At 50.9% G+C, this 13,892-nt stretch overlaps 1 protein-coding gene across 1 annotated transcript in view; it reads right to left on the reverse strand.

The window, feature by feature from the left end:
- Positions 1–13,892, reverse strand: part of NRXN2 (neurexin 2) — a 444,661-nt gene that overhangs the window by 23,465 nt on the left and 407,304 nt on the right. Inside the window, 1 exon segment of the mRNA XM_048514356.1 lies at positions 2,757–2,835. Coding sequence (XP_048370313.1) covers positions 2,757–2,835 — 79 coding nt within the window.

Here is a 13,892-nt window from a genome sequence, read left to right on the forward strand (position 1 = left end):
GGATCCGGGGTAAATCACCTGCTTAGCACACAGAAGGCCCCAGGTTCAGTCCTGTGCATCTTCCGTTAAAGGGTTCAGGTAGCAGCCGACATGAAAGACCTTGAGAGAGCCACTGCCAATGCGAGGAGGCACGGTTGACTTTGACAGACCAATAGTCTGACTCAGCTTCATAAGGCAGCTTCATAGATTCATGCTGGAGTGAGCTTAAGGCAGAACCTCTGCGTCTTCAGGGACTGTGGGGATGCACCCAGGAAATCTGCAAGGACTAATGCTTGGCTAAAGCCTCACACTCATGTGCAAACGTGGGCCAGGAGTCTGTACTCACGGGGTGGTAGGTACGCATGAGCTGTTTGTCTACTAGGTGGGAACTTTAATCACTATACGGTCACCAATAACATGCAGTGAGGCCCATACAGGTCTGCGTTCAGTCCATTTCCAGCCAGAAAATCTGAATTGTCTGAATACCTTATTCTGCATTACCCCCCCCCCCCCCCCGCATTTTGGTTGTACTAGACACAGCAAGGGACAGGAAGCCCTGCAAAGCACAGACGCCTAACGCCCAACCTTTATTTTAGTTCTTCTCTGGCTTATCAAACCTCAGCAAGCTGTAAATCTTTGCAACCATAAGGACTAGAGCAGGGGTAGGGAACCTGCGGCTCTCCAGATGTTCAGGAACTACAATTCCCATCAGCCCCTGCCAGCATGGCCAATTGGCCATGCTGACAGGGGCTGATGGGAATTGTAGTTCCTGAACATCTGGAGAGCCGCAGGTTCCCTACCCCTGGACTAGAGGGAGGCAAAAAGGCAAGGCACAGCCCCACCTCATCAGATCTTGGAAGCTAAGCAGGATCAGTGCCGGGAAGAGAGACCACCAAGGAAGGCTCTATAGAGGAAGGCAATAGCAAACCACTTATTTTTCTCGCTTGCCTTGAAAGCCTCTTGCGGAGGTTGCCATAAGTCACACACACGCACACATACCAACGCACGCGCGCATACACACACACACAATGACTAGAAACATACTTTATCAACTGAAAGCAGAAATTCTCAGCAGGTTACATTCCGAGGGCATCAATGGTTCTTTCCCTGGAATCTCACAGAATTGGGGCATTCACACCCTCCTAAGTTAAAACTGCCCCTGCCATTCATTTCTGGGGAGCACACCAACATTCCCTTCTCCTACAGGACTGGGCTGCGGAGCTTGTTGCTGCAGGCAATCAGCTCCCCACACAATTGCAGAGGCCACAAGGTGGGTTTATCAGTGGTCCCTTGGTGCAGGTATTTGGAACATCTAGGTGTCCAGATCCTGGTGACAGGTGGGCCTGCTGAAACAGAAGCCTGGAAGAAAGCTGCTTCAGGCTAGTGGTTAATTGAGGCTTTGGGACAAGTGGAAAGGGTGGAATCTGCCGCTAAGTGCTTGCTCCAACAACACAAGCCAATTGCTGCTTGCCATGCCAAGCTTTGCAGTGGCCAGGAAAGCTGGAAGGCAGGCCCACGATGTAACCACCCTTTTTTTTGTGCTAGTGGCATTTATGCCAGCCATAAACATGGGTGAAATATTAGATGCAAAAACTACCAGATCACAGCCACACAGCCCAAGAAATCCTCAACAGCCAGTTGATTCCGGTCATGAACATAAGAACGAGCCTGCTGGATCAGACCAGAGTCCATCTACTCCAGCACTCTGCTACTCGCAGTGGCCCACCAGGTGCCTTTGGGAGCTCACATGCAGGATGTGAAAGCAATGGCCTTCTGCTGCTGCTGCTGCTCCTGAGCACGTGGTCTGCTAAGGCCATGATAGTCTTTGACAATACACTGGCCTTGTCTCTTTGCTGGCGTAATTCTGGATCTGGGTGGGAGGCATGCCAAGGACATACCTGTCTGGGGTTCACGTGCCTGCCAAACTGTCTAGGTCTGTGTGCGTATCAGAAGTACATTGAAACCCTTCCGCATTTGCGGAGGCAAGATGATGGCACCTCTGACTTTGCACCAAATAAAGGCAAACTCTGCAACTGTGCTTAGGGATTTCTTTTCTATATTTTCCCCAAGGGTAGAAATGCCTTCCATAGGAAGAAGTGTACAAGGGAACTAATCTGGTGGCTGGCAGGAGGGGAAGCTATAAAACCTGCACGTGTACAAATACTTTCAGGAATCTGTTGGGGTTGGGCTGGAAGTGGCTTCTGCTCTATTTTTATGCCGTGAGGTTTTGCATGTTTTAGTGTTCCTTTTTATTGTTTTATATGTTGCTGTAAGTTGCCTCGAGCACAGGAGAGACGGCAGAGAAACGTTTTTAAATAAAGTCACATTCTCGTTCTGTAGTGAAGAGTCTTGAGAATCTCCTCTCCCCCAGCAGCCAGTGCCCTTTCCCCTTCCCTGGGTGTACGTTGCTTTCAAGGTTATCTTTGCCTCTATGAGGTCTAGAAACTTGCTCGCCTGAAAGCAGCAAAATTCTCAAGGGGCTGACTCCGCACTGGAATGTGAGCGTTTGCCCAAGGCAAACACAGAAGTGCATGAAAAATACACCCACCTCTGAAAATAGGTTTGCGAGCACCTATGGGAGCCCTTGTTAATTGGGGGGGGGGGGTGTTGCATGCCACCCAGTTATGCTGCTGCCAGGTGTATAGGGCTCTCAGTATCAATCCCCATGTTGTGAGGGAAATATGAGAGTATGCATTTGCGTGCTAGGGAAAATGCCCTCCCCTCCCCACCTGACTGTAGGTGTGCCCCAGGGGGCGGGAGGACGGAAAAAGACCCACCCGTGCTCGGTTCACACTCCTCCAGGTCTTCGTCGTCACTGGGGCACTCGGCCGAAGCCACCAAGAGGTCATCCGTGTTCTAGGAGGGCAGAAACAGAGATCTAGTTAGCAGAAGGGAAAAGATCATCCGGCCACTGGTATCTCAGCTGCTTCCACCACAACAGCCTAGTCCCATCAGCAGCGTGGCAATGAACATATTCTTTCCTCTCTCAGATATGTAGAGACAAAATACACATCTAAGGATTCTGGCCATTAGTTTCCCCCTACAAGCTCCCTGTTCATCTCATAATAGTTAAGGCTGCAGATGACTGTGTTGGGCCACAGTTTTCTTTTTTAAACACCTTTTTAGCCAACACAGTATAAAACAATAAGCAAGCTTTTGAGTTACACAGAATCCTTCATCAGGCTGTAAAGCTTTTGACTTAATCAGGCTGTAAAGTCTATACTGCTCTCCTCCCCAACCCTCAAGTGGTGGGCAGACCATTTTTTGTTTGGGTCATGGTGGACAACTCAAACTAGACACTAGGGACTTTATCGTGCCCCAAAACAAACAAACAAACAAACAAACAAACAAACAAACAAACAAACAAACAAACAAACAAACAAACAAACAAACTCCTTCCTTCCTTCCTTCCTTCCTTCCTTCCTTCCTTCCTTCCTTCCTTCCTTCCTTCCTTCCTTCCTTCCTTCCTTCCTTCCTTCCTTCCTTCCTTCCTTCCTTCCAACATCCAGCCTGATGAAAACTTCTCTGGAATTCCAAGGCTTGCTCACCGTTTGATGATTTGTTGGTCAGACAAAAGAGAAAAAGAAGTTCTGTACTGTTGGGTTTGGAGTTTCTCGTTAACCACAGCATCAGAATCCATCTCTCCAAGTCCTCTTTCCCAAGGCAGGACTCATCCCCTGGTTCCTATGCAAGTCAGGCCAGTATGCCACAGACAGAGAGGGGGAGGCCCCGCAAATAGGGTTGTCAACAGAGCCAGTGAAAAATGTCCCTATAACAGAGGCTTAATTAAATGAACAACCTGATCTGGATAGCGCAGGCTAGCCTGATCTCCTCCCCTCTCGCACAGCCGAGCAGGGTCAGCCCTGGTTGATACTTGAATGGGAGACCACTGAGGGAGTTCAGGGTTGCTGTGCAGAGGCAGGCAATTGCAAACCATCACTGTGCCTCTCTCATCTTCAAAACCCTTCAGGATTGCCGTGAGTCAGCTGACAACACTTTCCGCCGCCAAAGAAATGAACAGATACTGCTTTTCACAGCATGAAAATAAATAATATCTCCTGGCAGGGACGTAGATATAGATTTTTATGGGGGGGGGGGTTTCAGGGGGTGTGGCCAGGCCCCCACCCACCCCTGAGGGTGTGGCCATGCCTCCCTAGCCCCGCCCCTGGCCTCACTGCTTATAAAGGCAGCTCTCTGAGGCCAGGGATGGCAGACTCCCCTGCCCCACCCTCCCCTGCCCTCCCACCAGCTGGGTTCCCAGCCGGCAGCCCCTTCTGCCCTCCCCTCTGGGCAGAGGCATAGCTAGGGAAAATGGAGCCCGGTGCAAAATCTGACAACCCCCCACCCCCCCGGCAGCCACTGTGATGCTGGAATCCACCCCCAAACAGCATCACTTTCAATAATGTTTTAACTAGAGAGCCCAAATTCTCCTTTTAAATCCACCCTAAAGGGAGAATCTGGGGTTCCCAGTTAAAACAACATTGAAAGTGATGCTGTTTTGGGATGGATTCTCCCCCACCCTGAAACAACATCACTTGCAATGTTTAAACTGGGGACCTCAGATTCTCCCTTTAATCCATGCCAAAGGGGGTGGATTTAAAATGAGAATCTGGGGGAAATTGGGGGGGTGCCTACTGTGCAATTGTTAGCCTAGCAGCACCAAACTTTCAGAGTATCTTTAGGAGACTCTCCTAATGATACCACCCAGGTTTGGTGAGGTTTGGTTCAGGGGGTCCAAAGTTATGGACCCTCAAAGGTGTAGCCCCATCTTCTATTAGCTCCCATTGAAAACAATGGGGGATGGGGCACCCTTTTGGGAGTCCATAGCTTTGGACCCCCTGGACCAAACTTCACAAAACATGGGTGGTATCAGTAAGAGACTATCCTGATGATACCTCCAAGGTTTGGTGAAGTTTGGTTCAGGGGGTCCAAAGTTATGGAACCTCAAAGGTGTAGCCCCCATCTTCTATTAGCTCCCACTGGAAACAATGGGAAATGGAAGCACCCACTTTGGGAGTCCATAACTTTGGACCCCCTGGCTGCCCATCGAGTACTGGGTTACTTTCAAGGTTTCAACCTTTAAGGCTTTGAGCCATCTTGAACCCACATACCTTAGGGACCGCCTTTCCCCATACTGCCCTAGTAAGCCCCTCCGCTCTTTGGAGGGGAGTTTTCTGGTAATCCCTTGCCCCACAACCATCTGGCTGGCATCGACTAGGGCCAGGACCTTTTTGACTCGATGGGCAGCCAGTGAAGGTGGAAAAGGACAGGTCTTATATGGTCCCTACTCGAGGCCCCTACTAGAAGCCTCGCAGCTGCATGTTGGACGAGTTCCAATTTCCGGATTAGAGTCGAGGGCAGGCCAGCGTAGAGAGAGTTACAGTAATCTAACCTGGAGGTGGCCGTTGCATGGATCACCGCAGCCAGGTCAGAACGGGAGAGTTACAGAGCCAACTGCCTTTTTGGTCCTGGCCCCTACCTGGTGGAATATGCTTCCGTCTGAGATCAGGGTCCTGCGGGACCTGAGTAGTTTCCACAAGGCCTGTAAAACGGAGCTATTCCGCCAGGCTTTCCCCGATGGCCGGGCAGTTAACATCTCCTTACATCTTTTCTGGCCTCCTGGGAGGGGGAGAGGGAGCGACTTACAATGTCTGAAATTGTTAGTCGCCATCTGATCGGGGGTTTTAAAGCTGTTTTAACATTGTTTATTATTTTATTGTGGTTTTAACTGTTGTTGCTCCTCTCAGCCCCACGGGGAAGGGTGGGGTACAAGTCTAATAAAGGGAGGTTTATTGATGCAAGGAGAACAGATCCCTACAGCCCCCTCTCTTTTAGCATTCCACTCAAGAACAGATAATGGCCATATGAACCTACAAAATGGCCTTATAGTATTAGACAAGGATGATGCATTCCAGCTGCTGGTCTCTCAGGCACATAAAGATCTTTCTCAGTCCTGCCTCCTGGAGGGCCGAGCTAGGAGACAGAAGGCAGGCTTAACCAGTCTTTCCAAATTAATTTTCTTTTCCTTTCTGCTGAAAAGCAGAACTGGAGACTGCGTAAGAGCCAGGGAAGGGGAAAGTGCTGCTCAATCCCTTCCCTCGGTGTGATTTTTTTCCAAGTCCAAACTGGGGAAGAGCCATGCATCTTTGCTTTTGGCATGGGGAAAAGCAACTGGGATATGAGAGTTAGGGGAGCAAATGGGGAGAAGGGAAAGGACCTTGCAGCTCTCCCCCAATGTCATGGTGGCGGCCTGCAGGTATTCACATGAATCCTGCAGTACTATCTGTTTTGGCTTTTCAAGGAAGTGCCAGCCCTGTTGGGTATCAGCTACAGGTAAAATGAGTGATCTGGGCTCTTGAAGTGTAAGTTATAGCTAAGAAGAGCACCTATCGTTCTCCTTTCCCCCATTTGTATCCTCACAAGAACCCTTAAAGCAACATAGCTCAGGCTAGGAGAATGTGACTGCCTCCCACCGCAAGCCAGTTGCACGCCAGACAGACCTGTATCTACGCCCTCCACTCCTAGTCCAACCAAAACATACTGGATAAACAGAATGAACCTTAAGGCACTGGCTCAAGTCTCATCTCCCAGTTGCAATGGAGAGGGAGAGGCTAATGCTGACCTATCTTACAGGGCTGCTGCTAGGAGACCTATGTTTTAATGTATGCTCTGGATACTGAAGTATGCCACATGCTGTGATTACCCCTCTCTCCACTCAGAAGCCAGACCAGTCTGGGTAATCGAAGGCCACAAGACAGTCTGGTAGTAAAGAAACACACCTTTTCTCTCACTTGGGAGCTGTATTAAGGGCAGTGCAGGATTCATAGAGTAATACTCTGTGATGGTATGGTAATGGTCAGGGCTGTTCAATAGTGGAATACCTCAGAAAAGGTTTTTAAACAGAGGCTGGGTGGCCATCTGTCGGGAGTGCTTTGATTGTGTGTTCCTGCATGGCAGGGGGTTGGACTCAATGGCCCTTGCGGCCTCTTCAAACTCTATGGCTTTTTAAGCTGTCTCCCGGACATTTCCTGATGCAGAATATTTGGAATATGAAATATTCTTCTAGATTTACAAGACAGCAAAGAAGTTGGGGTGAGGCCCTCAACAGTGAGATAAACTTGGAACACGTTCAGATTCCATCTCCACTTATGAGGTTCAGCAAACAACAATGGCTTAACAGAGGGGTGGCCAACCTATGGTGCTCCAGATGTTCATGGACTACAATTCCCATTACCCCCTGCTGCAGGGGCTGATGGGAATTGTAGTCCATGAACATCTGGGGCACCATAGGTTAGCCACCTCTAGCCTAACAGCTCTCCCGAAGCCTAATCCACCTCACAGGGTTGTTGCAATTTTAAAATGGCCTGACCCAATGCCTACCATCCTTAAGGCAAATCCGATCATGAAGCATCGAGAATAATAATGTTGTCAACTCCAGCCTGGGAAACTTCTGGAGACTTGTAGAGGGGGAACTCTAGGAAGAGATCTCACCCACAATCTATGGTACACCATACAGTCCATTCTCTAAAGCTGCCATTTTCTCCAGGGGAAGAGATCTCTGCTGTCTGGAGATCACCTGTCACTCTAGGAGAGCTCCAATCCCCGGGCAACCCTAAAGCCAGAGAGCTGCCAGCAAAAGGTGAGGAGGGGGCCCAGGGAGAAGTCCCTCCCCTCCCTGCGTCATCAGTATTCTGGAACCTGCACGGCACATATCAACCCCAGCGTGTTGGAATTAGCATAACAAAGGCCTGGACCCGGCAACAGCCAGGGCGCGGAATCAATCCACGGGAGACCCGGCAGTACAGCAGGGGCTCTGGGCAGGAGCCCTGAAACGAGCAGAGTTCTGGGAGACAAGGCTGACGAGGCAGGAGGCAGCCCCCTGCCTCGCCGCTTCTGCTCTAGCACAGACGCAGGAAAGCAGCCAAGATCCACCCCGCTTAGCGCTGAACACCTTCGCAGGCTCTCCTCCTGGGCAGGCATGGCAAGCAGCTCTTTGCCTTCTTCAACCCCCTCTCCGGCATGACTCGTTTTAGCAGCCTCTCGATGCGCATCACCGCCCTTCGCCTTCCTACGCACACATTGGTGTTCTCTTGCCCTGGGCTTCAGCCGAGCCACAGCTCACCTGAAATTCCGCTCTGGTCCTATTCTGCCAATGTCAGGGCTTAGCTCTGGAAGGTGCAAGGAAGGCGATACCTATGAGCACGGGCGCAGTGCCTTCCCAGTAGAGGTGCCTGCCTAATGCTGCCAACCTCCCGGTGGAGCCTGATCATCCCTAGAAATTCCAGCTGACCTCCAGATGACAGACATCAGTTCTTCTGGAGAAAATGGCCACGTTTGCAGGGTGGACTCTGTGGTATTATACTCTGCTCTCTTCAAAACCCCACCTTACACAGGGTCTACCCCAAATCTCCAGGAATTCCCCAACCCAAAGTTGGCAACCTTATGGCTGCTGGATCTCGGCTTTAAGGGCTAAAGGTCATTTATAGCTCATCTCTTTTTTAGAGAGTCTCTCTTCTAGAGATTCAGGCCCAGGTTTCCAGCCTGTCAGTCTGTGTCGTCTTCTCTTAAGATAGGGGCTGAAGCTTTCCCAGAGGCCGCCCACGATTCCAAGTATAACTGTGGTGTCACTGATGAAAATGCACTCTGCACATGCTCACAGACGTACTTGATCCTTCACTCTGCACATGCTCACAGACGTACTTGATCCTTCCCCCTTTCCAATGCTGAAAGATACTAGAAATACATTCTGCTTCCATCTTGTCCCCGCAGGAGTTTCCCTTTCCCAGCCTGAATCCCTCGCACTGAAAAGGTACCGAAACAGTCCCCTTGAAAACGACAAAATCCGGCAATCGGGAGTTCAAATCATTGCTGCCGCAATAAATGTCACACCCCAGGCATTCTCGAATGGCTCCGCACCATAACAGCCCGTCCCACGAAACGTGGCTGGTTGCCCAGATTCCCTCCTGTGCTCAGGCTTGGCAGGCAATGATTTGCAATGAGCTGTGTGCTGCTGCGAAGGATGTCCACGGGAAGCCAGGCTGTACCGCCCGCCCCCCCCAACGGAGGGGTCGAGTGGCCAAGGGGAATGGCAGGAACGGACTGGAGTGTTGCAAAGGGCCCTTGGGAAGCCAAGTGCTTTTGCTGCAAAGGCCCTTGAGGAGAGAGGGATGGTTGACGAGCTGCAAGGTCAGGTCCCCCAATAATTGGGTGAGCCTCTTCCACGGCTGCCTTTGGAGCCGCGCCCTGGCAAACTAGCCTGCTGGGAATCACACTACTATCCTGCACGCATACAGTGGCCATACTGCCTCCAAATACTCCAGCTATGCGACTCACTACCATTTAACACGCTGTTTAAGCACATTTGGAATGTGAGAACACGGTGGATCCCGCCCACCCCCTTCCCCAGCTCAAGGAGCAGCAGTGACGTTGGTGGTTAAGAGCAGGTGTACTTTAAAGGAACCGGGTTTGATTCCCTGCTCTGCTGCCTGAGCTGTGGAGGCTTATCTGGGGAATTCAGATTAGCCTGTGCACTTCAACACACACCAGCTGGGTGACCTTGGGTTAGTCAGTTCTTCTGAGCTCTCTCAGCCCCACCCACCTCATAGGGTGTTTGTTGTGAGGGGGGGAAGAGAAAGGAGTTTGTCAGTCCCTTTGAGTCTCCTTACAGGAAAGAAAAGGGGGGGGGGGTATAAATCCGACTCGTCTTCTTCCCCGGCTACTCCAACGAAAGCTTATAGGGAAAACCGTGCTTCTGAGCGCAAATCCAAATTAGTGCTCAGGAGAACTGAACCAGGCAGGGGTGGTTATTCCAGATGAATTAATGCAAAATACAAGGGGATGATTTCAATTATGTGTGGCATCAGTCAAATCTCCCCCCCCCCCTCCAATTCCTCTCATATCTTCACACCACCTGTCTCTTCCCTGTTTTCCCCTCCCCTTTCCAGGGATGCGAAACCAGGCCGGCCTAATTACTGCCACAGTTGCCGTGGCAACCCGAAGAGGACTTTGTCAGCGTTTTTTTCCTTCCAAGCAACATCATCTGCACCATCAGAAGAAGGAAAACCTGACTTTTTAAAGGGGGGGGGGGTTGTTATTTTTTCCCCTCCCCTATGGATTCTGTGGTTGTGGGGAAGCATCCGTAACCAGCCCCCTCCCTGACTTTTGTGGGTCCCTACAGAAGGCATAAACTGCAGCAACCAGGCCCGGAGAGAAAGACCATGGCTGGAGCACAGAAGACTCCTACAGCCACCTTGGAATCTGTGGCATGTACAAATCAAGAATCCAGTGTGGGGAGAAAGAAGAGCATGCCACATTCCCTTCTAGGATTCAGGGACGCCAAACATACATTTTTGTTTCTGGCTTGTGTCTTTCCAGTGTGAGAAGAAACCCTGAAATATGGTGTGGTCCAATGGCTGCAAGTTCTGAAAGCGCTGGGTTCAAATCCCTCCTCCAATGTGGAGTCACTAGGGAACCTGCAGTCTCCTCACAGAGATATTGGGCGGAAAACCACACCAAATATTTTCAAAGGGCTTAATAAAGATGCCCTGTGGCTGCAACGGAGGGAAAGAGTTTTAAAAAAAGTTTTAAATGAAAACTTTAAATAAACACTTTCATAAAGGGAATAAGAGTTGTAGTTTATTGCACCGTTGACTGTGTGGGTTATGTTGTTTGTACTGCATTGATTTCTACATTTTGCCATCCAATTGCTGCACTGTTTACACTGTTGCATGGTTTTTCCAATTTTGCAATCTGCCTTCAGTCGCAGCGAGAAAGGCAGACTTTAAATAAAATAAATTAAAACAAACAACCGGGTTTTGTGGGTTTTCTGGGCAGGGGTCTGTCACAGACATGTCTCTGAAGATGCCAGGCATGAATGCGGGTGAAACATTAGGAGCAAAAACCACTAGACCACAGCCACACAGCCCCTAAAACCCACAACAACCAGTTGATTCCAGGCATGAAAGCCTTCGACAATTCAAAACAAACAACTTCCACTATCAAGACGCGAAGTGAGCATGGCTGGTTTAGGGCAGCTGACCCTGTGCGCCAATGGCTCCCCTTGAACCAAACTGCTGTCCTGCCTTACAGATACATGAGATGTCAGCTTTTCACAGCTGTGGCCCCATCACTAAGGAAAGGTCTTCTTGAAGAGTGAAGGAGGGCACCGTCGTTGGACAGAGGAAACACAAAGTTGGTGTCTCTGACAGAGCAGTCCAATGAACAGATGTTTGCAAGGCCTAAAACTCTTGCAGCTGCATTGGTGGCCTTCTGGTCCAGTTAAATGGCAAACGGGGTGCTTAGTTAATGGTAATTAAAAATTCTACTGTTGAATTGTTTTAACTTGCCGGGACTGATGGGCATCTTCTTTAAGACCCGTTGGAGGCAAGGCAGAATAAAAACACGGGAGTCCAGAGCTGAGCAAGCAAGACAGGGGAAATGCTGGCCGGACGAGGCAATCTAGCATCGTCCCAGCAGCAGAATCGCCATTGCGATGACTAAGGCCCACCAGAATTTGCGTTTGCTGTCAAGTCACAGCTGACTTATGGTGACCCTGTAGGGCAGGGATGTCCAACTCTGGAACTTCAGATGTTCATGGACTACAATTCCCATCAGCCCCTGCTGGCATGGCCAATGCTGTAGGGTATTGGGAGATGGTTTGCCACTCCCTGCCTCTGCACCATGACCAGAAGCGTAGCGCCAAGGGAGCGGGGGGGGGGGGGGGAACAGGGACGGACGCACCGGGCGCCTTCCTTGCGGAGGCGTTCTGGGAGCGTTCTGGGAGCGAGGTGTTCCAGGGTCAGGATGGGGTGTTTCGGGGGCTTGGAGGGGCGCACAGTGTGCGCACACACAGTGAGCGCACTTCCCCCTCACTCCGTCCCTGACTATGACCCCGGCATTCCTTGGAGGACTCCCATCCAAGTAGTAAACAGGGTCAGGGCTGAGAGTGTGTGACTGGCCCAGGGTCACCCAGCAATCCTTCCCGGCATGAGTGGGGAGCTGGACCTGGATTTCCCTGGTCCTAATTGACACCTCAATCACTACACCACACTGGTTTGACCCAACAGCCAGGGATCACTCACGTCCAGACTGCAACAAAGAGGATTTTGGGTAGGAAAGCTGGCAACTCCACCCTTTCTGGCACGTTAACAGTGGCCCCAATTCAAGAAGCACTTAAGCCAGAAGCGTATCTTATACAGCAGGGAAGGAAGACTCCGGCTGCTTCCATAGGCAGATTTATCTCTAAAAGGAAAGCTGAAAACTCCTGCATTCAAAGAGAATGTCCATGCAATGATGTGTCCCTTCTAAGTATGACTTGTGGCATTCCTGAGGCTTTCAAACCACATAAAAAATAAACCTACTCTGATCGGGGTCACAAAGGGTTCTTCACCGTAGCTGCAGTGGCGTGCCTGTGTGGATCCTTTGCCTGTTGCCGTCATCCAGGGGGCGGGGGTAGACCTGACCTCTGCTTTCCAAATGGTGCAGGGCAGCTTGCTGCTACGCACCATTCCCATCCGCTAAGCCCTCTGAAGGGCTTTTCTGCATTCCCTGCCAAGCTGTGCCGTACCACCACAGTCTGGCTCGGCTGGGAAAGCGAGAGGGAAGGAGAGCTTTCTGGGGCTCTGGCGGTGGGAAGACCAGATGCAGTCACCCTGATGCCTCTGCTTTTGTGCAGGCACAAAGGGAGAGAAAGGAGGAGCAGCCGTGGGGGTGGGGGTGGCAGCAGTGAGCCGAGTGGGAGCAGATCGCATGGATGTCGTTCCTGCCCCACTGGCTGTTGTTGCCATGGCAGGGGAGCGTATTCATGGCCCTGCGTGGAATCAACCACGGTGCTGTTCAACAAACACTCTGCGGCTAAAGAAAGACTCCAGCTTGTTACTGTGGTCAAGGGGTGGTCGAGGGTGGGAAGTCTTTGTCACGTGAGCACAGCCCAAGCACGGGGCAAAGGGTGCACCTTGAAGCCTCTGGGTCCAGAGCAGAACATCCTCCGTAGCTGTAGTTCTAGAATCCTTTCAAGAAGCGAGGGGTCCTCCATAGCCCGGAGAGTATTAGGGTCTGTAGTGGGCTTCTCTGTTTCTTTCAGGGGGTTCCCTCTGACCAAGACTCAAAGATGCTGGCACGGTCTAACCAGGGGTCTGCAACCTGCGGCTCTCCAGATGTTCACGGACTACAAATCCCATCAGTCCCTGCAGAAGGGCTGATGGGATTTGTAGTCCATGAACATCTGGAGAGCCGCAGGTTGCAGACCCCTGGTCTAGCCAGAAGGCTCTCTGTGACAGCTCGTTCGAGAGGCCCTGCTCATAATTTTCTGCAGGGAACAAGCTGGTAAGACTTGAAAAGCACAGCAATGTTTTCTAGGTGACGGCTCTGGCCCGACGAAACCAGCCACCCAACGAGATTCGCCTAAGGTCAGCTCTGCAACATTTCGGGACCAGCTGGTCGCTGTCGCTCTTTGCTTCTGCATTTGCGGGGTGATTTCATTTAATGAATGGCGGTTTCATTTATTTTATAACCTGCCAAACTCTCGCTGAATTGGGAGGGCAGTTTAGAAACGAAATGAGCATGCGGCTAATTATGAATCGTGCCTACTTCACCGCTGATCGCACACGGGGATGGAGAGCTGGGACAGATGACTGCCGTATTATTAGGCGCAGGAGATGCGAATTAGATTGATAATGGTCACTGGACCAGCTCAAAGTGATGTACGAGGCCCACTCCGCACTCTGGCTGTTCTCTGCAGCCCTGTTGCGACATTAGTTGCATCTGGAATGACAACAGGGGATCCACGCCACTTTGGGTACTGATCCATTTTCACAGCGTTTTAGGTCTGCCTATTAAAATGTGGTTGGGGGGAGGGGTATCAAATTCTATCCCTTCTCTCTTGAGATCCCAGCGAATGTCTACCTCTGGCCCTT

Source organism: Sphaerodactylus townsendi, linkage group LG01 (assembly GCF_021028975.2).
Source record: "Sphaerodactylus townsendi isolate TG3544 linkage group LG01, MPM_Stown_v2.3, whole genome shotgun sequence".
NCBI classification, from domain to species: Eukaryota; Metazoa; Chordata; class Lepidosauria; order Squamata; family Sphaerodactylidae; genus Sphaerodactylus; species Sphaerodactylus townsendi.